The 25899-nt window shown below is 44.4% G+C and overlaps 1 protein-coding gene across 1 annotated transcript in view; it reads right to left on the reverse strand.

Annotated features, from left to right (window-relative positions):
- REXO1 (RNA exonuclease 1 homolog) overlaps positions 1–25899 on the reverse strand; it is a 69325-nt gene that overhangs the window by 22410 nt on the left and 21016 nt on the right. The window contains exons 2-8 of the mRNA XM_070747067.1: positions 18369–20098; positions 13225–13329; positions 10932–11178; positions 8390–8547; positions 7008–7145; positions 5747–5870; positions 2067–2180 (exon numbers count right to left, since the gene is read on the reverse strand). Of these exons, the coding sequence (XP_070603168.1) occupies positions 2067–2180; positions 5747–5870; positions 7008–7145; positions 8390–8547; positions 10932–11178; positions 13225–13329; positions 18369–20098 (2616 nt within the window). The remainder of the gene's footprint in view (positions 1–2066; positions 2181–5746; positions 5871–7007; positions 7146–8389; positions 8548–10931; positions 11179–13224; positions 13330–18368; positions 20099–25899) is intronic.

Here is a 25899-nt window from a genome sequence, read left to right on the forward strand (position 1 = left end):
TAAACATTTTCTACTGCAATCACCTTCTTTATACAGGGTCCTCGATTTACAACAGTTCATTTAGTGGCCAAAGGTAAAACGACACTGACAAAAAGTGACTTACGATAATTTTTCACACTTACAACTGTTGCAGCATCCCCCCCTACCCCATGATCATATGATCCAAAATTCATATCCTTGACAACTGGTTCATATTTATGACAGTTACAGTGCCCATGCAATCAGCTTTTGCAACCTTCTGACAAGCAAAGACACTGGAGAATCCAGATTCACTTAACAACTGTGGCAACTGTTGTCAACTTAACAAATAAAATGATTCATTTAACAACTGTGGCAAAAATGGTTGTAAAATGGGGTAAACTCACTTAACATATGTTTCACTTAGCAAACATAAGTTTTGGGCTCAATTGTGGTCGCAACTCGAGGACTACCTGTGTTCTAGCCTTTCCTTGTAAGGAAGGTAAGGCTTTGGGTTGTTCGATCTATTTCCTTAGCAGAGGATTTTCCTTTTTCGTAATAGCTGCCCAGTTAACGCCACTGAGTTATCTGCTTTGACCTGGGCTTTTTTCTCCTTTATTTATGAGACATCTTAGATCCAATCAGAGTATCTGTGGATGTGAGAGTTCTGTACCAAACCTTCATTGTTTTATACAATCCGTTCCATAAGTGAAGAATCGTGAAGTGCTGAATGCTGATACCAATTCGGGCAAACGGTAATTTCTCATGAACATTAATAAGCAGCTGCCTGCTTGAAATAAGTCTTTCTCCTATTCTCTCTCAACGAGACAGAATGCATTTGCAAAGACATCGCATTCACAACTGAAGGCCATGCAATTTGAAGGATTATTTGTCCCTCACACCAGACCTGGAATATCCATCAAATGCTTATGTGATTGATTTTAAAAAGTAACATGTTTTGCTTCAAAGCTAATGCTTTATCCACATACAAAAACGACACAGATCACTTACAATTTCTCCAATGGGTTGTGGAAGTTGTTAACTGGATAACAGGCTTACTTTGGGATAATTGTACTTTTATCACAAAGTGCCCTGCCTACAGGGTAAAATCTAGTCAAACTGAAGGGGATTATTTAGAAGAATTGCATGCACCGTGCATCAACGAGCCTCTAAAAAGTGATCTCAGTCAATTTTTCTTGTTGTGGTTAGCTCCGGCCCTGCTCAGGACTGTGGATGTGGGGGAGACATCCACATGCTGCAGGCCTGTTTTGCCCCCGGTGGAATCTGCTGATGAAGCCTCCTCTGACCAAGAAGACATGAGTGACAGGGAGGAGGAGAGTGGGGCAGACAGCTCAGAAGGAGATCAATTATCTAGCTCCTCCTTGGATTCGGAACAAGAGTTAATGATACAGCCACACATGAGGAGAGCGATGCATAGGCAGCAACAACTGAGAGATTATTATCAAAGAAAATGAGGCCACCTGTGGTTGGGTGGGGCTGTGGTAATTAGTGAGGCTGCTATAAATAGCAGCCTGTGGGTTTGGCCATTGTGGAGGATTATCTGATCTTTGTGTTTCATGACTGCTTTACTGACTTTGAATTCTTGTGTGCTGATTTTTCCCAGCTTTGAAACTAAACCAGAGCAAAGTGTGTTTCACTTTGTGAAAGAAGAAGAACTGTGAATTGCCTCACAGCTGCAAGATAAGTATCACAGAACTGATAAGGGACTTGTATAAATTACCAGTTTGTTTGGAGACGAGTGCTCTTTGCTATACCAAAAGAGGGCTTGGTTTAAGTGAATTTTCATTATAAAGAACATTGTTTTGAATTTTCAAACGTGTGTGTGTCTGAAATTTGTACCTGTGAATTTTTGGGAGGATTCTACCAGAGAGCCCGACAGAACACTTCTCCACAGCTTTTCTGTGCTTTTTATAGTTTTAAAAAGCTCTGAATTGGCTTTCAGCACTGATCCTATCAGTTCTCTGGTGCTGAAAAACAGTCAGGCTACTTCTAAAATCAATCAGAAGGTATTTAAAAAAGACAGAAAGGAATAGAATTATACCCCCGCCAAGATCACTCTGTGCCATGACAAAAAGGGAGACACCTACCAGTCAGGTCTTCTATCCGTAAGCTTGTAGAACGATTAAATGTATAACTGGTCCTGGCTGCCAGTTTCCCTCCTAGCATAGCTTCATGAGAAACCACTTTTATATTGCTGGCCTCTGGAAGAAAAAGGCAGATGTCAAACCGGAACGTCAGCAAACACCCTGCATCAAACACAAATAAAATTTCTGCGTCAATGAAAGTGCTACACAGGTCTCCACTTGCTGACTGCTTTAAAAGTCAAGGCCCACACGCTACGAATGAAGCTCGGGAAGAAGTGATAATAGGTACCATAATTATTTTAGCGTTAACAACATATACCCCTTGTCAATGTTCTAAATAACATTTTTAATAGCAGCGGTTTGTGGGCAAGACTGGGACTGATGTATGGCATAATGCTACAGTGCAACCAGAGACTTCTGGTTGATGTTATGGCAGGGCCAGTCTCCATGCTACCATGCCGAGTTCCCTCCACTGGTGAGCTCCAAAAGAAGCCAAAGCCACCCTGTAGGGGCGGTGAAGCAAAAAGGGGTGAGTTCGCAGAGAGTCGCAGCTTTCATGCCTGATCCGGGGTTCTTTTTCCCCTCCCAGCCACAGTGAAGGGAAGAGATGGCCGCCATGAAGCTGAGACAACCATGAAACAATTAAGACTGGTGCTGGAACAAAGTAGGTGAACAGTGGAATTGGGAAAAGAGGATTCCTTCTTGCTTAAACTTAACCCCAATGAATAACTTAGAATTATTTGCTCAGAATTAGTTGTTAAAAGTAGTGTTTAAGCATTCCGAGAAAAATACCAGACCAGAAGGGAAGAATACAAAAAGAGAAAAATAATATTTTTAAAAAAAATATACAGAAAATTGGACTTTTAAACTGGGAAGATGTGGTAATGCGTAGGCCCTGAGTCCTCCAGGATTGGGCAGCATAGAAATCGAATAAATAAAATATTGGAATAGTTTACTTTAAAATCTTATCTTTCTATAATTGATCTACAACTAAAATGACCATTGACTAATGACAATACTGAAACGTAAGTTGAGAGCGCCACCTGCTGACAAAAGGAAAATATACAAGTATGGGAATATTTATATGAAGGACTGTGAAAATATTTACTGGATTATGCCTAACTACCTCATGACTACTGAAGGCTCATATAAGAAAACAAGGAAGCTATTTAATTAAAGGGACCCCCAAATGTTATGCTAGAAGATTGAATCTGTAAAGGAGATGTAAAGAGGCTTTCGATAACCTCTGGGACTATTTAAACAGAACTGATTGTTTACCTATGGGATATAAAGAACTGTGATTAGTGGACTCATTGAAGGGAAACTTTAGGATTGAATAAATGGTTCTTGGACTGTGGACAAAAGTTGAATTTTTAAAAAGCAAAATAAGATGCTTGATAAGGAAGAAATGAGTGGAACTTTGAGGGAGATGGCATTACTTTTTCCAAATATAAAAGACATCATGGAACAAAGATTTTATGGAGACTATTGAAAAAAATGGAAAATACTACACAAGGGATGATGAATAAAGATCAAGACAGTCAGAAATGGGAGGAGCCAACAGAAGGAATGAAGGAAAAGATTGAAGCAAACAAAAGAAGACACAAGGAGGAGATAATAATGAAACATAGAAGTCTGACGGCAGAAAAAGACCTCATGGTTCATCTAGTCTGCCCTTATACTATTTTCTGTATTTTATCTTAGGATGGATATATGTTTATCCCAGGCATGTTTAAATTCAGTTACTGTGGATTTATCTACCATGTCTGCTGGAAGTTTGTTCCAAGGATCTACTACTCTTTCAGTAAAATAATATTTTCTCATGTTGCTTTTCACCTTTCCCCCAACTAACTTCAGATGGTGTCCCCTTGTTCTTGTGTTCACTTTCCTATTAAAAACACTTCCCTCCTGGACCTTATTTAACCCTTTAACATATTTAAATGTTTGGATCATGTCCCCCCTTTTCCTTCTGTCCTCCAGACTATACATAATAGTGATTGATGAATTAAATGGGGGGGGGGGGGGTATTTTAAAGAGTTGAAAGAGAATTGAACATAGAGGAAGATAATTTTGAAAGGGAGATAGGGGCTGGGGTACAAATTTTGGAAACTAGGCAGCAGAAGAGGGTAGAGATGGGAGAAATACCTAAGCTGAATAGCCCAGAAGTAGATGCGGACAGAGATAAAGATCCAAGAAAGAAATATGGGAGGCAAGTAAAAAAAAGCATAGCAAAAAAAGTACTTAAGCGGGTAAAAGACAATAGATAGATGATTTCTCCACTTTGTTGTTGTTCTGATTTGACCTTCTTTTTCTCCCTCTCTTTTCTTTTTTAGGTAGAAGACATGATTAGAAGCTAGGTAGGATAGAAAGAAAACATCTTTTCATAAAAGAGTGGCATGATTACAATTTAGAATAAAAGAGAGAAATAAGGGAAAGGGGGAATATTAATGCATAATAAATAAATAATTATGTTTATATAATAAAATAAAAGCAATAACAAGAGAAAAAATGGAATAATTGAATAATGACAGACTACAACTTAATACGAGTGTGTATTATTATTTGAAATATATAAGTTGGTTGAATGTAATAACTATAATTAATTCTACTAGTTTTATTTGTAATTAAAATGTATGACACCCAGGTGCCACACTGTTCATGGATTGATGTATATATAAAATAAAATAAAAAACTTGAAACAAAAAAAATTACTACAATACAACCAGCTAACTGTCTCTATTTATACAGATGTTATGGGGCTGGTCAAGAGATGTACTATGAAAGTTTTGCCCACAGAATTATGTACTGTTGTATTGGTAGGCAATATTATTATTATTATTATTATTATTATTATTATTATTATTATTATTATTATTAAGCCCTACATGGCATTGGGCCAGAATACATCTGGAACCGCCTTCTACCGCACGAATCCCAGCGGCCGATAAGGTCCCACAGAGTTGACCTTCTCCGGGTCCCGTTGACCAAACAATGTCATTTGGCGGGCCCCAGGGGAAGAGCCTTCTCTGTGGCAGCCCTGGCCCTCTGGAATCAACTCCCCCCAGAGATTAGAACAGCCCCCACCCTCCTTGTCTTTCGCAAATTACTCAAGACCCACCTTTGTCGCCAGGCATGGGGGAGTTAGGATAGTCCTTCCCCTAGCCTAGGCCATTACAAGTTATGTATGGTATGTTTGTGTGTATGTTTGGTTTTTATAATAAGGGTTTTTAGTTGTTTTATTAAATTGGATTGTTACATGTTGTTTTTTATCATTGCTGTTAGCCGCTCCGAGTCTGCGGAGAGGGGCGGCATACAAATTCAATAAATATTATTATTATTATTATTATTATTATTATTATTATTATTATTATTATTTATTATTATTATTTAGATTTGTATGCTGCCCTTCTCCGAAGACTCGGGGCGTCTCAGAGTAAATATACAGCATACAGTGCAAATCTAATACATTAAAAAAACTATAGCTATAACCCCTATGTATTATTACAAACTCTATGTATTACTCAATTTTACCCAGTTTATTGTGCAAACCTGAAGTGTGTTTTGTTAAGAAGACCCAAATGTCTAGAAATGGAGGTTTGAGAGTATAAGGAAAGAATAAAAGGAAACGTAAAGTAGTAAAGAATCTTCAGTCTGTAAGTAAGAAGTAAAGTCTAAGTACATACTCTGAACTTGCTGAGAAGGGCTGGGCAACAGAGTCCTCAGCTTCTTCAAAGTGTTTACTGCCACATTCAGGTAGATGTTGCGGCTGGTGCTGCGCTCATACACCACCTTCTCCTCAGCAAGAGCCTGTGAACAGCATTCCCACCATCAGCATTTTTGAGTTTTGAAATACAAAATGAAGTTGCTAAGGCAGGAAGGAGCAGTTCCCAGGCTAGGGAGAACTATTATGTTCATATATATACAGTGGTACCTCTACCTACAAACACCCCTACTTACTTTTTTGCCTCTTCTCAAGAACCATTTTCCACTTACAAACCCGAGCCTTCGAAACTGTAACCAGAAAAGGCAGGAAGAAGCCTCCGTGGGGCCTCTCTAGGAATCTCCTGGGAGGAAACAGGGCCTCCACCCTCCCTGTGGTTTCCCCAATGACACACATGATTTGCTTTTACATTGATTCCTATGGGAAAAATTGCTTCTTTTTATAAACTTTTCTACTTAAGAACCTGATCAGGGAACGAATTAAGTTCGTAAGTAGAGGGACCACTGTATATATATATATTAGGTGGCTTCCAATGCCACAAAGAGAATGGTCAAATATTCATAGACAAGGATAAGCAGGAATAAAAAGGCCACTGTTTCAAATGCCATTTGTTTAGTGACCATGGCAAAGAAAAGGGTGCTTTATGACCATTCTTAAAACTTTAGATCAGTGCAGCATGCCCAGGGTCACATGATCAAAATTCAACTGCTTGGCAATTGACTCATATTTATGACGGTTGCAATATCCTGGGGGGTTATGTGATCACCTTTTGTGACCTTCTGACAAAATCAATAAAGAAGTCAGATTTACTTAACAACTGTGCTATTAACAATGATTCACTTAACAACTGGGCAAGAAAGGTCATACGATGGGGCAAAACTCACTTAACAATTGTCCGGCTTAGCAATGGAGATTGTGGGTTCACTTGCAGTCATAACGTGAGGACTACCTGTGTTTATAACACAGGGAACAGTACTTCTAAATATTAAGGTAAGAAATGTAGACGTGTGATCCTCTTATTGTTCAAACAGGAAGCTCAACATTGTGCTGGCTGTCCTAATTTTGAACTTGCAAATAGGTTTGCTCAGTGAACCTCCAATATATTTTTTTTAAGTTATTCAATTCCTCTAACATTTGGGCCTACAGTTAAAGACGTGCAAACTATTAAGAATTGAAAAATTCTCAAGCATCCCTTCTAGCATTACCATGACAAAAACACAAACCTTGTCAAATGCTCCCTGCTGCGAGGGGGAGGATTTCAAGCACTCATCAATGAAGAGGTTGAGGTATCTCTGACGGACGTTGGTGGGAACTTTGGCACCATATTCTGTGGGAATAACTGGCCTTTTCAAAGTAGTGCTCTAGGGAACAAGGAATGGGGGGGGGAGAAAATAAGTTAGTTTGATAGCACAATGCCTTTCCTGTTTCTGATTGGTTCTTGTACTAAACACTATGTGTGTGTGTGTGTGTGTGTGTGTCACATGTTTTTTTGCTGAATTTGAAAATTAAGGGAGACTAGGATAGATCTATTTCGGCCTTATTTATATATATATTTATTTATATTATATTATCCAAATTTTGCTACTGGTACTGACCAAAATTTTGCTACCAGTACTGCGTACCTGACCATACCCACAGGAGCCCACCACTGGCTATGTGGTCTAATGGTCTAATGGTCAACTTTCTGCAGCCCACAAGATCATCACTGTTTGTCTCAATCATCGGTGAGACAATCAAATTTGTTTAATGTGATTTTTCCCCCCAAACACCACTTAAAACTATTGGAATAAAATTTCTCAAAATTCTGAGCTTTGCAGTTGTTACCTAGTTCGGGTAATGAAACATGTGCAAAAAACCAATCAAACTCAGAAAGCATCAACTCCACCACCACCCCATTTCAACCATGAGCTATAAACGTTCTCTCCTTTATTGGGATTTCCCAAATAATTCAAAATTCTGCCTAGGAATGACTCAAATACATTTTATATGCAAAGCTGGATGACAAATTCTAGAACAGTGATGGCGAACCTATGGGACAGGTGTAACAGGTGGCACGCAAAGCCATATCTGCTGGCACGTGGGCTGTTGCCTTGGCTCAGCTCCAACATTCATGTGTGTGCTGGCCATCTGATTTTTGGCTCACACAGAGGCTCTGGGAGGGCATTTTTGGTTTCCAGAGAATCTCCGGGGGGGTGGAGGAGGGTATTTTTACTCTCCCCCAGCTCCAGGAAAGCCTTTGGAACCTGGGGAGGGCAAAACACGAGCCTACTGATCCCACCAAAAGTTGGGAAACAGGCCATTTCTGGCCTCTGGATGGTGGGGAAAGCTGTTCCTCGGCCTCCCCGCCCCCTCAGGATTGAATTATGGGTGTGAATTAATCATGTGTAATAGTGTGTGCGCATGCTCTTTTGGCACCCAAGGAAAAACGGTTGGCCATCACTGTCCAAGAAGAAACAAAAGGAAGCACAATCTTGCACAAGTGTTTATCTTCAACAGTCTTTGACTTCCAAACATTAAAGTTAAAGGTTAAAATAGCATGCAGGGGAATGTTTCATGTGTTCAATTTGAAAAATTAACTATGAAGCATATACTGGCAATTCATCACCTGCAGAGTGGGAGTATGTGCTATCCTTTTTGGGACAGCTGTCGTAGTTGTTTTAGATGCCATCCCAGTCAGTGTTCGAGACTTCAATGTTGGAGCATCAACACCATTGGAAGATGCCACTCGTGCAGGTGGAATGGTCCTCTTAAGATTTCCAGGAACTGAAAAAGTGTGGACAAAAAGGGACAATATTCAGAAGCAGAGCAAAACTCTGAAACGCGCTACAAAGTCTTAGAATTATATAAGTCATGGAAAGGATGAGGACTGACTTGCCCACTTAAGGCAGAGGTGTCCAACCTTGGTGATTTTAAGTCTTGGGCCTTCAACTCCCAGAATTCCCAAGCCAGCCATTCTGGCTGGAGAACTCTGGGAGTTGCATTTTACAAGTCTTAAGGTTGCCAAGGTCAAGGACACACCTGATTTAGGGAGAGTTAGGAAGAAGAGTGGAACAAGTGTCCAAAACCCCCTCTTGAATCTCCCAGAATTCTCTTTCAGCCTTTGCTCATCTTTGCTACTAAATTTGGTATTTGAAGTTCTTAAGTCATCTTGAAGGGGCCAGGTTAATGTCAGCTCAACTAGTCACACTTTATTCAGATACAGCTGCCACTCAATCAAGGATACAATAATCATTACCATTTAGTGCAGATTTGTTCTGCTCTAATTCTTCGGGTACCCCAGGTTTGTTATTATTTTACTTCCTGTTTTATGTATGGTATGCTTGTGTTCTTATCATTTCACTCTGTTTAGTGAAATGTACAAAGTCCCAAAAAGGTCTCAACATTGATAAGGTATGAACATGTAAAAAACATAAATAAATAAAAAGTTCTTAGCTTGAACATTTGCTACTGTGTTTCCCCGAAAATAAGACCATGTCTTACATTTTTTTGAACCCTGAAATAAGTGCTTGGCCTTATTGTCGTGCACCCAAAAGCCTAATTGGGCTTATTATTAGGGGATATCTTACTTTGTGGGAAACAGGGTACTTATTGCTGGATTAAAGAGAGTGGGGAAAAGAGAGACAAAAAAAGAAAGAATATACCAGACTAAAGGCATGAATTGAATGGAAAAAAAGCATCATTATTTAGCCATGAGAATATTCTTGCCAAACTGATACGAAGAACCTGGTTTTCCTGCAAAGGTCTTGCCACCTGAGGAAATTTAGTCTACAGACTGTATAGTGCACTCAAAACAGAATTAAAATATAGAGATATCCATAGACAGCTCAGGACTAGAAGTTAGCTTTGTTCCTTTTTCATGACTGGGTTGCAAATCTCTGATTTTGCGTGAGTAACATGTCTTTGGGGAGTCTTTATGGAGAAAGGGGTACCCATCTGCATGGCCTTCCTCATCTTTCCCCTCAAACTGCTCAATTGGCTCAAGGTCCCCTTCAGGGGGTCAAAAGATGAGGATACTCTGCCTTGTTTCTCCTCCAAGAATGAAGAATTCTTCCGTGAGAAAAATAAAAGCCGGAAACATTTCGCAAATTACTCAAGACAAACCTTTGTCGCCAGGCATGGGGGAGTTAGGATATTCCTTCCCTTAGGCCATTACAAGTTATGTATGGTATGTTTGTGTGTATGTTTGGTTTTTATAATAAGGGTTTTTAGTTGTTTTATTAAATTGGATTGTTACATGTTGTTTTTTATCATTGTTGTTAGCCGCCCTGAGTCTGCAGAGAGGGGCACCATACTAATCCAATAAATAATAATTTATTTATTTATTAGATTTGTATGCCGCCCCTTTCCGTAGACTCGGGGCGGCTCACAACATAATAAAACAATTCATAACAAATCTAATAATTTACAATTTAAAATTTAAAGTAGTTAAGAAAACCCCATTTTTAAGCAGACATACCTACAAACATACCATACATAAATTATATAGGCCCGGGGGAGATATCTCAATTCCCCCATGCCTGACGACAAAGGTGGGTTTTGAGGAGTTTACGAAAGGCAAGGAGGGTAGGGGCAGTTCTAATCTCTGGGGGGAGCTGGTTCCAGAGAGTCGGGGCCACCACAGAGAAGGCTCTTCCCCTGGGGCCCGCCAAACGACATTGTTTAGTTGACGGGACCCGGAGAAGGCCGATTCTGTGGGACCTAATCGGTCGCTGGGATTCGTGCAGCAGAAGGCGGTCTCGGAGATATTCTGGTCCGATGCCATGAAGGGCTTTATAGGTCATAACCAACACTTTGAATTGTGACCGGAAATTGATCGGCAACCAATGCAGACTGCGGAGTGTTGGTGTGACATGGGCATTTTTGGGAAAGCCGATGACTGCTTTCGCAGCTGCATTCTGCACGATCTGAAGTTTCCAAACACTTTTCAAAGGTAGCCCCATGTAGAGAGCATTACAGTAGTTGAGCCTCGAGGTGATGAGGGCATGAGTGACTGTGAGCAATGAGTCCCGGTCCAAATAGGGCCGCAACTGGTGCACCAGGCGAACCTGGCAAATGCCCCCCTCGCCACAGCTGAAAGATGGTAATAATAATAATAATAATAATAATAATAATAATAATAATAATAATAATAATAATAATTCACTTGCCCAGCTTGGAGACTGCCGAAAGAGCTGCACTGGGCACATGAGCCACTCGCTTCCTTTCTCCTTTGTGCATAACAATGGGGGTTCTTTGGGCTGCCACAGGAAGCTTTGCGGTCGGCAGGGGCTGCTTTGGCCGCTGCTGGGCCAGCTGCGCTGCCTGCTTCTGCGCTTGTTGAATCCTCTGGTAACAGACCTCTTGGGCAGTTGGGGGGCGGTAAGGCCGGATCACTGGCTTGCTTGGGACTTCCACCTGGAAAGGAAATGTAGGGACGTTACTTTGTGTGATAAAGGAGAAGCTTGCCACGTGTGGAATCTGAATCCACGTATTTCAAATTGGATGAGAATGCTGGTGTCAACTCTGAAGTGTTGGCTGGAGCCATTTTGGAGGCTTCAGAGTTGTCACAATGTGAAGAATGCTTGGCTGCATAGCTAGAGGTATAACAAGCAGGAAGAGGGAGATTGTGATCCCCTTATATAGAGCGCTGGTGACACCACATTTGGAGTACTGTGTTCAGTTCTGGAGATCTCACCTACAAAAAGATATTGACAAAATTGAACGGGTCCAAAGACGGGCTACAAAAATGGTGGAAGGTCTTAAGCATAAAACGTATCAGGAAAGACTTCATGAACTCAACCTGTATATTCTGGAGGACAGAAGGAAAAGGGGGGACATGATCGAAACATTTAAATATGTTAAAGGGTTAAATAAGGTTCAGGAGGGAAGTGTTTTTAATAGGAAAGTGAACACAAGAACAAGGGGACACAATCTGAGGTTAGTTGGGGGAAAGATCAAAAGCAACATGAGAAAATATTATTTTACTGAAAGAGTAGTAGATCCTTGGAACAAACTTCCAGCAGACGTGGTTGGTAAATCCACAGGAACTGAATTTAAACATGCCTGGGATAAACATATATCCATTGTAAGATAAAATACAGGAAATAGTATAAGGGCAGACTAGATGGTCCATGAGGTTTTTTTCTGCCGTCAGTCTTCTATGTTTCTATGTTTCTAAGAAGGGATAGGGAGGGGGAACAAAGTTAGATGGGGGGAGGGGGAGTTGTAGCCAAAACAAAATACACTGCTCAAAAAATAAAGGGAACACGTAAACAACACAATATAACTCCAAGTAAATCAAACTTCTGTGAAATCAAACTATCCAGTTAGGAAGTAACACTGATAACACTGATTGACAATCAATTTCACATGCTGTTCTGCACATTCAACTTTGCACAGAACAAAGTATTCAATGAGAATGTTTCATTCATTCATATCTAGGGTGTGTTATCTGAGTGTTCCCTTTATTTTTTTGAGCAGTATAGTTGTGGGAACCAAGGACATTCCACCAGGTGGCTGGAGAAAGGAGGAGCACAGTATCCAGGCAACCAGACAGCACCTCGAATGGACAATCTGACTGATGGTTTGGGGAAAGAGGGAACGTTCACTTTTTAATCAGTGAAAACCATGGGAACCTTTAGTCAGTTTTCACCACCTTGTGCCAATATGATAATTAATTAATAATAATAATAATAATAATAATAATAATAATAATAATAATAATTTATTAGATTTGTATGCCGCCCCTCTCCGAAGACTCGGGGCGGCTCACAACAAACGATAAAACAATATATATAGGCAAAAATCTAATATTAAGAAAAAAACAACAACTAAAAACCCTATCATAATTAAAAACTCCAATAAAATTGTTCTTTGAGGAATTTGTATGCCTTGGAGTTTTGCTTTCTATGGTGTTATTACTTGGAACCCTGGCAGATTGGCCTTACCGATCATGAGTATATGATTCACTCAAACGAGACAGAACAGAAGCAAAGAGGATTTGAATTACAGTGCAAACAATGTTCCATCTATACATTTCGGGATATATTTGTCCACCCGTGATGTTTTCATATTGAAGACAGGTGCTGAACCTCTATACACCTTTGCAAGAGGGTTTGGGAACAGCAGGTGTGCTAAGAACCTGCAAATATTTGAGTTTCAGAATTTCCAATCCATTTCACAAGAGTCCTTTTTTTTTACTCTTGCTCTGCAACAGCACTTAATGGACAAATGGAAGGAACATGTACAATCGGCCGGAATGTTGTGTGTGGCGACCAAAGGCCTGACTTGTGAAAACAAAGAGGCCATTGATGTTCCAGAAAAGAGGCTAATTAAGGTCCGCACACACACAACTAAAGATCTGGCAGCTAGAATCTCCTTACTTCACCTTTTTTTTTTTAAAGGTCTGTTTTCAACCCACAAACTGGACAAGCTTTGGATGCCATTTCAAGATCTACTTACATGTCCTTGCTTCGTTGCATGAGAAATCCTCTTTTTTTGTCCAGGAAAGAGCGTGGTTAAATTGTCTTCTGTCAACTTTTCTTCACCCCCTTCCTCTTTTGATGCCTACAGAGAGGGAGGATAGAGAAAAAACGTCAATGTCTGAACAAGTAATAGATTTGGTATTTGTGTCTCTTTCAAAATAACAAAATCACAAAGCTTATTTTGAGAAACAGAACAGGTTAGTGCAGCCTGTAACAGCTTACATCTTACGATTGTTGCAGCATCCTCAATCTCACAGAGCAAAAAAGGGAAAATGATATCTTATATTATTTGTTAACCACCTTCCAAACAAGATACAGTGATCCCCCGGTTATTGCGTTCCCGATCATTGCGAACGGGCTAATTTGCGATTTTGCAACCCGGAAGTAAAAACATCATCTGTGCATGCTCGCCCTTTTTTCTATGGGCATGCATGCGTAGATGGCGCCGGGCAGATCAGCTGCTGGGCGGCTTCCCAAGGTCTTCCCCCTCTGCCCGCCCTTCGCCCGCCCACGCCGTTCATTCTCGCCGCTTCCCAGCTGAGTCCTGAAGCGAATTCGCTTCAGGACTCAGCTGGAAAGCGGTGAGTGCGAGCGAACGGCTTGTCCGCCGCCCGCTCGCGCATCGCCCGCCCACACCGTTCATTCTCGCCGCTTCCCAGCTGAGTCCTGAAGCGAATTCGCTTCAGGACTCAGCTGGAAAGCGGCGAGAGCGAGCGCCAGCGAACGGCTTGTCCGCCGCCTGCCTGCCCGCTAGCGAGGAGCCGAAGATTGGGGGCGGCGCGGCTGTTTTAAAACGTCGCCGCGGGCATGGGGGGCTTGCCAGCACCCCCCGGACCCCCAACCCGGGTTTGGGGGGCTGCTAGGAAGCCCCCCATGCCGGCGGCGATGTTTTAAAACAGCTGCGCCGCCCCCAATCTTCGGCTCCTTGCTAGCGCTGCGGAAGTAAAAACACCATCTGCGCATTTACTTCCGCAGCGCTACTTTGCGAAAACCCGCTCGTTGCGGGGGGCCCTGGAACGGAACCCTCGCAATGATCGGGGGATCACTGTACTGTATATTGAGATTGAAACCGGCAAGGATTTCTGCAGCTGCTGTGAACACATCTGGAGAACTGGGAAAAAGGTATTGCTGAATTTGACAGACAAGCAAATAACTTTATTTGGTATTGCCTTACACCTCTACATGGGGCTACCTTTGAAAAGTGTTCGGAAACTTCAGATCGTGCAGAACGCAGCCGCGAGAGTCATTGTGGGGCTTCCAAGATTCGCCCACGTTTCTTCAACACTCCGTGGCTTGCATTGGCTGCCGATCAGTTTCCGGTCACAATTCAAAGTGTTGGTCATGACCTTTAAAGCCCTACATGGCATTGGACCAGATTACCTCCGGAACCGCCTGCTACCGCACGAATCCCAGCGACCGATAAGATCCCAGAGTTGGCCTTCTCCGGGTCCTGTCGACTAAACAATGTCGTTTGGCGGGCCCCAGGGGAAGAACCTTCTCTGTGGCGGCCCCGACCCTCTGGAACTAACTCCCCCTGGAGATTAGAACTGCCCCCACCCTCCCTGTCTTTCGTAAACTACTCAAGATTCACTTATACCGCCAGGCATGGGGGAGTTGAGATATTCCTTCCCCCTAGGCCATTACAAGTTATGCATGGTATATTTGTGTGTATGTTTGGTTTTATAATAAGGGTTTTTAGTTGTTTTTATTATTGGATTGTTACATGTTGTTTTATCATTGTTGTTAGCCGCCCCGAGTCTACGGAGAGGGGCGGCATACAAATCCAATTAATAATAATAATAATAATAATCATCATCATCATCATCATCATCATCATCATTATCATTATCATTATCATTATCATTATCATTATCATTATTATTACGGGCCTGTAACCTCTAAATCCAAGCAACTTTGCACATTTTTTAAAATAATTGCTACTGCAGAGTAGCAATTTTTAAGGATACTTTTTAAAAACAATTCATGTTTGTCCTACTCTATTTGAATACATACTGTACATAATTGACACATCCATAATTTCACCAATACCAGGACTCCTTAACTTACAACTATAACTGAGTCCAGAATTTCCATTGCTAAGCAAGATATTTGTTAGGTTTTGCCCCATTTTACAACCTGTCTTGCCACAGCTGGTTGAGTGAATCATTGATAAAGTTAGTAGCTGCAGTTGTAAAGTGAATCTGGCTCCCCAACTTCACAATGATTCTGGGATACTGCAACTGTTATAAATACGCCAACTGTCTGAATTTTGATCATGTGATCCTGGAGATGCTGCAACAATCTTAAGTGTGAAAAACGGTCATAAGTCAGTACCCTTGTTAAACTTCGAATGTTTGCTAAATGAAAGGTTGTAAATTGAGGATGACTTGTATCCTGCATTGGAAGACATTACAGAAGCCACATGAACTCAGAAAATGGCTTCCCTAAGTCAGGGGTAGGCAGAGTTGGCTCTTGTATGACTTGTGGACTTCAACTCCCAGAGTTCCTGAGCCAGTCATGCTAGCTTAGGAATTCTGGGAGTTGAAGTCCACGTGTCATAGAAGAGCCAACTTTGCCTACCCATGCCCTAAGTGGTTTAACAGCTTGCCCCAGTTTTTATTCTGACTGGCAGTGATTTTTCCAGAAGCTTCAAGCAGGGAAAGGCCCTTTCCCCACAACTGTTAATTAGACTTTTTTGAAAATGCTATTATTTCTTTCCTCAAGGAACATTAAGTTCTCTACTGTCTGAGCTACAGGCTTTTTCAGGAAAAAAAACAGTGAAGAAGCTCTCTATCGCTGGAGGCAACAGGCTTTTCTCACCCAAGGTCTTCTTCCTCTATAATTACACAGTGAAAATATAATTCCAAAAGCACGAGGTATATTAAGGCATCAAGCAACAAAACGGCTCCAAATCCCTAAGAAATTCCAAGTGTCTTTGAACATTTATCTTTAATTCAGTCAATATCCGGCTTACTGCAAACTACTTTGCAAAGCCAAGGGCCAGCCATCCTTGAAATACAAAGGTGTTTTATGACCTAATTTCTACTCTTTTTGTATACTAAAATATAGTTCTGTATATTATGATTCCTTTAAGGACACCTTTGGCTACCTTTTTCCACCCCGTGAGAACCGATAATACACTGCTCAAAAAAATAAAGGGAACACTCAAAAGAACACATCCCAAATCTGAATGAATGAAATATTCTCATTGAATACTTCGTTTAGTACAAAGTTGAATGTGCTGACAACATGTGAAATTGATTGTCAATCAGTGTTGCTTCCTAGGTGGACATTTGATTTCACAGAAGTTTGATTTACTTGGAGTTATATTATGTTGTTTAAGTGTTCCCTTTAATTCTTTTGAGCAGTGTATGTTACTGCAAAAAAACACCATACTCACAGAATGCATGGAATGGAAAAGACCATGAACATCATCTAGTCTAAAGAAACTAACAATCCTTATAGCAGGGTTCTCCAACCATGGCAACTTTAAGCCTGGCGGACTTCAACTCCCAGAATTCCCCAGCCAGCTTTGCTGGCTGGGGAATTCTGGGAGTTGAAGTCCGCCAGGTTTAAAGTTGCCAAGGTTGGAGACCCCTGCCTTATAGTGTTCTAGTTAGTCCTTGACTTATGAGCCAATTGAGCCCAAAATTTCTACTGCTCATCGAGACCTTTGTTAAGGGAGTTCTGCCTCATTTTACGACCTTTCTTGCCACAATTGTTAAGTGAATCAACGCAGCTGCTAAGTTAGTAACACAGTTAATTAAGCAAATCTGGCTTCCCCATTGACTTTGCTTGTCAGGAGGGTGAAAAATGGGGTGGGGAAAAAGTGTGGGGAGCCTGCAAAGCGCTCCTGGGGTCTGGGGGAAGACAAAAATGCCCTATTTTTTGCGAAAAACAGACGAAAAATGGCCCGTTTTTCACAAAAATTGGGGCATTTTTGCCATTCCCCAGCACTCAGGAGCTCCCTGAAGGCTCCCCAGACCCTTTGCCCACCCAATTGTTTGCAAAAAAAAAAACCCAGGCGACAAACGGCTTGTTTTTCACAAAAATTGCGGTGTTTTTGTCTTCCAATTATCCCCTCTAGCATGACTAGAAGAGGAATTCTGGAAGTTGAAGTCCACTAATCTTAAAGCTGTGAAGTCTGAAGTTTGTAAAAAGTGTGCATGGTTATACAAAGTACAGTGATCCCCCGAGTTTCGCGATCCCGATCATTGCAAATCGCTATATCGCGATTTTTCCACCCGATGACGTCACTCCCTTCCTTTCTCATCTTTCTTTCTCTCTCTCTTTCTCTATCTTGCTTCTTCCTCTCTCACACTCTCTTCCTCCCTCTCTCATCTCTTTCTTTCCTTCTGTCTCTTTCTCTATCTCTCCCCCTCTTGCTCTCCAGCGATGGGGAAACCCCATCTTCGGCTCCTCGCTGCTGCGGCGCTGCAAGCGAGCAGCCGGGCGGGCGGGCGAAGGGGCAAGCGGCAAGCGATCTTGGGGTTTCCCCTTTGCCTGGGCAACGGGGAAACCCCAAGATCGCTTGCCGCTTGCCCGTTCGCCCGCCCGCCCGGCTGCCCGGCTGCTCGCTTGCAGCGCCGCAGCAGTGAGGAGCCGGGCGGGCGGGCGAACGGGCAAGCGGCAAGCGATCTTGGGGTTTCCCCGTTGCCTGGGCAACAGGGAAACCCCATCTTCGGCTCCTCGCTGCTGCCGCGCTGCGGAGCAGATCAGCTGTTGGGCGGCCGAAGGGGTCTTCCCCGCCGCCCACACGCAAACTCCACCATCTGCGCATGTGCGGCCATGGAAAACAGGACGCGCATGCGCAGATGGTGTTTTTACTTCCGTGCCGCTACATCGCGAGTTTATGATTATCGCGAGGGGTCTTGGAACAGAACCCTCACGATAATCGGGGGATCACTGTATACGTGTTTGTAAAAAGCATTGTGCTACACTGGTATTTTATTAAATAATGCTTTTTCCCTTGTTTTCCACCTCTAAAATCTAGGTGCGTCTTATGCTCCGGTGCGTCTTATACTCCTAAATACGGTATTTAATCAAGAGGTACATTTTTAATTAAACCGGTTGCAGAGCCTGTTAGCTCATCAGCCTGTCCCAGCATTCTTAGCTCTTTACCTGCTTTCCTAGTCTGCCTTTGTCTTCTGTTTTGACATCCGTGGATTCATTAAAAATCCGAAGGCACTCCTCCATTGGGTCACACTCAAAATCCAGATCCTTCTCTAGGGCAGAATAATCAATCTCGTAGTCAGAGGAGGAGGAGGAGGAAGAAGGAGGAGGAGGAGCCCGGGATAACTTGAGCTTCTTAACATTGGCCATCCCATTGTCATAGGGCGAAGAGGAGCCGGCATCGTCTCTGTCTGAGTCTGAGCTCAAATCAGGGAACGGAAGAAAAGGCTGCCCCACCTGCTCCTCCTCTTCACTCTCATCACCAAAGAGGTCGACATGGCTCAGGGACGGCTGTTTAACTTTGCGTTTGGCCTCCGAATTCTCCTTGGCCTGCGAGCAGGTCAATGTTTCCTTAGGCCTTTTCGAGGCTGGCTGCTTGTCTTTTTGCTTCTTGTGTTCAGTCCCACTAGAGATTTGGTGCTTCCTTTTCAACTCTACAGGCTGGTGCTTGCTCTCTTTCCTACTCGTCCCCGATATTTTAGCAGCAGCAGCTTTACCAACTTCTTTGTTCTTGCCAGAGCTTTCCTCCTTAGTTCCCGGCGTGATCGGAGATTTGGGTTTATTGAGCTTCAGCGCATGCCTGTCGACGTGGGGCTTGCTTGGTTTCTCCTTACTCCTTTCCCCGTTTTTGTGTTGTGCCTTCGCATCCATCTTCTCCTTGTGCCCCATTTTATCCTGATTTTTCTTACCCTGCGCCTTGTGTTCATCCTCTTTTTTTCCCTTCAACTTGTCCTTCGACGCCACTTTGTTCTTTTCCTTTACTTTCGCATCTCGGTTAGAAGGCCCTTTGACCAGCCTGGCATTTTTCTCCCCTAAATCTTTGACAGCGGCACTCTGAGGGCTCTCTATGTCTCCCATGTCATACTGAACGGCAGTCTCTTTCATTTGTCGGGAACTAGTCTCTGTCTGTGGCTTTTCCTTGGCTGCGCCCAATTTGCTTTCTGAACCTCCTTTAGATTTAAGGGGGACGGTAGAAGCTTCGTGGCCTTCATCCTCTGAGTCAGAGAACCGGGCGATAGGCTCATCGTTGCTGGTTTCGTCACAATATTTCTTGAATGAAGGAGAATATGCCTCCTCGCGATCAGCTTCCCTCTTCCGTTTGGTCCCCTTCTGTTCTTTAGCTTTGCTCAGCAGCCTGGCAGAGTAATTTGAAAGAGGGTCATATTCCAAATCTGTTGAAGGCTTGGAGTTGTCAATGATGTATTTGTTAGTTACAACAGAGCTGCTGCTGTACTTCTTCGGCTGAGTGACCACAGTGGGAACGTATTCCAGTGAGCTGCCCTTGCATTTCGTATTGTTGAAGGAATCCAAAGTATATTTCCTAGACTGGCTAGAAGCAGCCACTGCAAGAGGGGTAGGGTTGTAGTCATTGCCACAGTTGGCATTGTAACTACTTGGTTTATATTCCAGAGAACCGAACGGGTTGGAGGTTGCTAATCCAGAAGCCTTAGAAGCAAGTAGAGGAGCTTCAGATGAGCCATACTCTTTAGTTGTCTCTAGCAACTCTTCGTACTTCTTCTGCTCACGTTCAACTTCATTCTTGGCAGCTTCAATTGCCTTGTCGAACAGCTCAAGCTCCAGAATACCAGAAGCTGACGAGACGATATTTTCCAAAGTGTCATTGCTCTCTTGTGCCACAGGTTTGGGAAGTTTTGGGTTGTAGGGGTCATAACCACACCCTGGGAAAGAAAGAAAAACAAAACTATTAGCGTTCTCAGAATACCCATCAAATCCCAATTATAAAAATCCATTCGATTATAAAAGATGAGAAAGCAAAGAACCAACTGCCACGTGGCCCTCAGAATGGTCTGTATCTTAGAATACAATAGCATAAGAGTTGAAAGGGACCTTGGAAGTCTTCTAGTCCAACACCCTGCTTGGACAGGAAACCCTACACTGCTTCAGACAAATGATTCTTCTTAAAAACCTCCAGTGATAGAGCATTCACAACTTTTGGAGGCAAGTTTGGAGGACAAAAGGAAAAGGGGGGACATGATCGAAACATTTAAATATGCTAAAGGGTTAAATAAGGTCCAGGAGGGAAGTGTTTTTAATAGGAAAGTAAACATAAGAACAAGGGGACACAATCTGAAGTTAGTTGGGGGAAAGATCAAAAGCAACATGAGAAAATATTATTTTACTGAAAGAGTAGTAGATCCTTGGAACAAACTTCCAGCAGACGTGGTTGGTCAGTCCACAGTAACTGAATTTAAACATGCCTGGGACAAACATAGATCCATCCTAAGATAAAATGCAGGGAATAGTATAAGGGCAGACAAGATGGACCATGAGGTCTTTTTCTGCCATCAGTCTTCTATGTTTCTATGTTGTTCCATGGATTAATTGTTCTAATTGTCAGGAGATTTCTTCTTAATTCTTAGTTGCTTCTCTCCTTGTTTAGTTTCACCCATTGCTTCTTGTTCTACCCTTAGATGCTTTGGAGAATAGCTTGACTCCCTCTTCTTTGAGGCAACCCCTGAGATATTGGAACTCTGCTATCATGTCACCCCTAGTCCTTCTTTTCATTGAACTAGACGTACCCAGTTCCTGAAACCGTCAGCAATCATTCCTGTTACGCCATCCAACCCACTGCATAAAAATATGGCTGAAGATATGTTTTCTCCCTCTTTTCTTTAGACTTGGAGCACAAACCGTCAGGCCTGGAAGCCATCTTGGCCCTTGGATCTTCAGGCCTGCCATATTTAGTGCTGTGGGAAACCAAAAGGTGGGATTGTGTGAGTGGGGAACTATAGTCTAAATCAGGGGTCCCCAACCACCGGGCCGCGGACCAGTACCGGGCCGCGGGGCATGTTGCACCGGTCCGTGGAGTCAGCAGCTGCCGGCCCTCATGCCGCCACCCCCTCCCTCCAGCGCTTCGCCTCCCGCCGGGCAAGAGGCCTCGGGAGGCAGGTTCTGCCGGCCACAGGACGATGGATGGGACAGAGGGGCGGGAAGGACCGAGAGGCTCAAGCCTCTTTTGGCTTCTGCCGCGGGGCGCTTTTGCGTTTTTGGCTGGGGAGAGGCAGGAGGGCCAGCCTGACCCCCTCTCTCCAGCGCTTAGTTCCCGCTGGGCAAGAGGGCTTGGGAGGCAGGTTCTGCCGGCCACAGGACGATGGCGGGAAAGAGGGGCGGGGAGGACCAGCACCCCCATGCTTAATCCCGCCCCCAACCACACCCCTTTCCGCCCCCACTGGGCCATAGAAAAATTGTCTTGCTGAAACTGGTCCCTGGTGGAAAAAACGTTGGGGACCACTGGTCTAAATAACATTCCTCTCTTTGAGAGTCAAGGTCACTCTGCCCTGCACCTGGAGGGATGTACCTGGGAGGCATCTCCAGTTGGGACTGATTGGACCATGTGATGGACATGTGAGTGCTGGGGCAGGGAACTGGACTTTCTTTTGGGGTGTGGAAAACCGGGAGCTTTCAGATTCAGATTTTCCCAGATGTGCCAGTATGACATCTCTAATAAAATGGAACTTTTGAGGAAACTGAAGCCTTGGATTTTTCTTTCGTTGGGGGTGTTACTTGGAACCTTGACACAAATCCCTGCAAGATGAATATGCTTGCATTTCTTATCTAAATTTGAAGTCACTTCAACAGTGAGATGGGCGGCATATAAATTTTATAAACAAAACAACTTTCCAAATATTTCCTCCTATCTAAAATTGATAGTGTGCCACTTCAATACCTATCCATGGCAAAATATTACCTTTTGGTCTCAAGCAAAGAACTTAGGATGGATTAGCATTGTGTAGTATTTCACACTGGCTTGTAAAAGTAATGGAGATTTTCAATTACTTGGTCTTGAAGAAAGTGTGGAATTTTAACTACAATAGGTATATCTTGTTTGTGACTGGATTCAGGAGTAAATCTCAGTAAATCATGTCCCAATGGGAATTACAGTGGTACTTCCTAAGAACACCTCTACTTACAAACTTTTCTAGATAAGAACCAGGTGTTCAAGATTTTTTTGCCTCTTCTCAAGGACCATTTTCCACTTGCAAACTCAAGCCTCCAAAACTGTAACCAGAAAAGGCAGTGAGAAGCCTTTGTGGGGCCTCTCTAGGAATCTCCTGGGAGGAAACAGGGCCGGAAAAGGCGGGTAGAAGCCTCCGTGGGGCCTCTCTAGGAATCTCCTGGGAGGAAACAGGGCCGGAAAAGGCGGGGAGAAGCCTCCGTGGGGCCTCTCTAGGAATCTCCTGGGAGGAAAACAGGCCCGGAAAAGGCAGTGAGAAGCCTCCGTGGGGTTTCTCTAGGAATTTCCTGGGAGGAAACACGGCCGGAAAAGGCGGGGAGAAGCCTCCATGGGGCCTCTCTAGGAATCCCCTGGAAGGAAACAGGGCCTCCACCCTCCCTGTGGTTTCCCCAATCGCACGCATTATTTGCTTTTACATTGATTCCTATAGGAAAAATTGCTTCTACTTACAAACTTTTCTGCTTAAAAACCTGGTCACGGAACGAGTTAAGTTCGTAAGTAGAGGTACCACTGTATCCTAACACTAACATAACTAACAGTGATAGAAGATAAATCTGTTGTGAAGAATCTAGTCTTCCAAATAGTAACAGGAGAACTGCACTCAGAAGCAGGACGTGAATTAGCACACACCAATAATGAGACTGTGGTCCAAAATGAGAAAGAAAACCACAGGACTGTTGCAAGAAAGGTGAAGGAATCTTAGCCAACAAAAACCAGCCAACAGACATGTTTCATTTGGAGCACAAATGAAAAAGAGATATGCATAAGCCATTTTCACTTCCAGTTCATGGTGAACGAGTCTCATGAGCTCTTTTTTTTTTTAAAGAGAAATGTGTTTTTAATTTTTAACTGAATCCCCAATATGGGGGAAATATAGGAGAGTTCTACCATCTCTGTCATATTATATTTCTACCTGATAATTCCAACATTTTTACAACAGAGAGAAAAATGCAGATTCATCCAATTCAGATGCCTTCTGAACTGAGGTTAGGGAGGCTGCTTTGACAGGAGCTGAAATGGATTTGATAAACATTCAAATTCACCTAACAGCTATGATAGTTCGGAAGTCTCGCTATCATCTCAGACCCCTTTCCTTAGACCCGTATGCAAAAAGAAAACACAAGACTTGGAAGAAAGTCACAACACACTTAGTAAAACATGCTACCACCATATGAGCTGCACTGTTGCTACACCCATTTGAAAACGCTCAGGGCTCCAGGAGATAGGAACAAATCAACCTCACGTTGTGAGAAAGGAATAGCTTAGGAATTGAGCCCCATCTCAGCTAATTTTCTTTGGAAATATCACCAGGCTCCTCAAAACAAGCTGAAATAGGGCACCGATTACAAGAAAAATTCTAGGAAAAAACCATTGCTTAAAAAAGCTGTTTCCAACTCCTTTTCTGAAAAAAAAATCCACTTCTTGTTTGTCATTTTTTCTTTCCCTCTTGAAAACTAAAGATAAGACCGCTGTAAGCAAAGGAGTGGTTTATCCAAACCATCCCATGTAGAAATTGTACCTCCACACCCAAAAGTACAAGTAGTGAACACAAGAACAAGGGGACACAATCTGAAGTTAGTTGGGGGAAAGATCAAAAGCAACATGAGAAAATATTATTTTACTGAAAGAGTAGTAGATCCTTGGAACAAACTTCCAGCAGACGTGGTTGGTAAATCCACAGTAACTGAATTTAAACATGCCTGGGATAAACATATATCCATCCTAAGATAAAATACAGAAAATAATATAAGGGCAGACTAGATGGACCATGAGGTCTTTTTCTGCCGTCAGACTTCTATGTTTCTATGTTTACAATTTTCTTCTTTCACTCCATATCATATTTATGAATAAATCTACAAGTTATCCAAACTTCCAAATTTAAATATGCCTGAGATATTGTTTTCAGCAGGTGTAAGCATTTATGAGAGCTAGTTTACCGTGTTTCCCCGATAGTAAGACCCCCCCGATTGTAAGACATATGGGGGTTTTCAGGGGGGTTGGCTAATATAAGCCATACCCCGAAAGTAAGACATATGTCTTACTTTCGGGGAAACACGGGGGTATTGCAGGGGGGAGCCCGATGACTTCGGGAAGACCCAGGCAGCGCGGCAGCAGCCCTGGCGGCGGTTCCCTCAGCCCCAGCGCCGTCCTTCGCTTTGCAAAGAGTTCACGGCGCTGGCGAGGGAGCTGCGCGCCCAGGAGAATCTCCCTTAGGCAGCCTGGTGCCAGCTGGCGGTGGCGCGCTGCGTAAGGGAGACTCTCCTGGGCGCGCAGCTCCCTCGCCAGCGCCGCAAACTGCTCCGCCGCTTCGGCCAGGGCCGCCGCCTGGCCCACTGGGTGGCCCAAGCTGGCGGTGGAGCAAATGAGGGAAAGCTCCGTCGGGGATGCGCGCAGGAGGGAGCGGGGTGGGTTGAGCGTAGAGGAGCAGGGCTACCGCTAGGCCGGCCCGGTCGGCTCCGGCTCCACGGGGGCGGTGGGCAGAATGGCGGGGCGGGACGGGCGGAGACGTTGCCAACAGCCACGCAGTCCCCATCAGCAGCAGCATGCATTCCCCGCACGGCGTTCATCCACTCGGGCCGCAGCGGCCGCCGCAAGACTTTTCCCCTCAGTTCAAGCCGCTGCGGCCGACGGCCACTCGGGCTCTTTGGCCCAAGCCCAGCTGCCTCCGTGGCGCAGGCACCGCCTCTTCATGGAAACCCCCGAGCCGGCTTCGGAGGAGCAGCCGCGCGCACGCCGAGCCTTGTGGAGAGCTCCGAGCGGCCGGCAGAGGCCTGTCCTGGTGGCCTGCTTGACCTGCTGCACTTTGCTCGGCTGCACTTTGTTCGGCTGGAGCTGCGCCCTCCTTTGCCCGCCTCCTTTCCAGCAGCTCCCCGCGCGCCGTTCGCCTCGCCGCGGCGAGGCAAAGGGGATGGGTGCGTGGGGAGCTGCCAGAAAGGAGGCGGGCGAAGCGGCGGCCCTGGCCGAAGCGGCGGAGCAGTTCGCGGCGCTGGCGAGGGAGCTGCGCGCCCAGGAGAGTCTCCCTTACGCAGCACGCCACCGCCAGCTGGCACCAGGCTGCGTAAGGGAGATTCTCCTGGGCGCGCAGCTCCCTCGCCAGCGCCGCGAACTGCTCCGCCGCTTCGGCCAGGGCCGCCCGCTTCGGCCGCCTCCTTTCTCGCAGCTCCCCACGCGCCCATCCCCTTCGCCTCGCCGCGGCGAGGCGAAGGGCGCGCGGGGAGCTGCCGGAAAGGAGGCGGGCGAAGGAGGGCGCAGCTCCGGCTGCTCACCTCGCCCGCCCACCCGGCGTCTCCGAAGCTTACCGGCCGGGACGGGCAACACGGCAGGAGCATCAGGAACAGCAACAAGCAGCGAAGCAGCCCGGCGAAGGCTTCTCCTGCCGAAAGGCGCCCGCCAGAGACCGGTAAGCTTCGGAGACGCCGGGTGGGCGGGCGAGGCGAGCGGCCGGAGCTGCGCCCTCCTTCGCCCGCCTCCTTTCCGGCAGCTCCGGACGGGGCGGGCAGGCGG

Source organism: Erythrolamprus reginae, chromosome 1, assembly GCF_031021105.1.
Source record: "Erythrolamprus reginae isolate rEryReg1 chromosome 1, rEryReg1.hap1, whole genome shotgun sequence".
In the NCBI taxonomy this organism is placed as follows: Eukaryota; Metazoa; Chordata; class Lepidosauria; order Squamata; family Dipsadidae; genus Erythrolamprus; species Erythrolamprus reginae.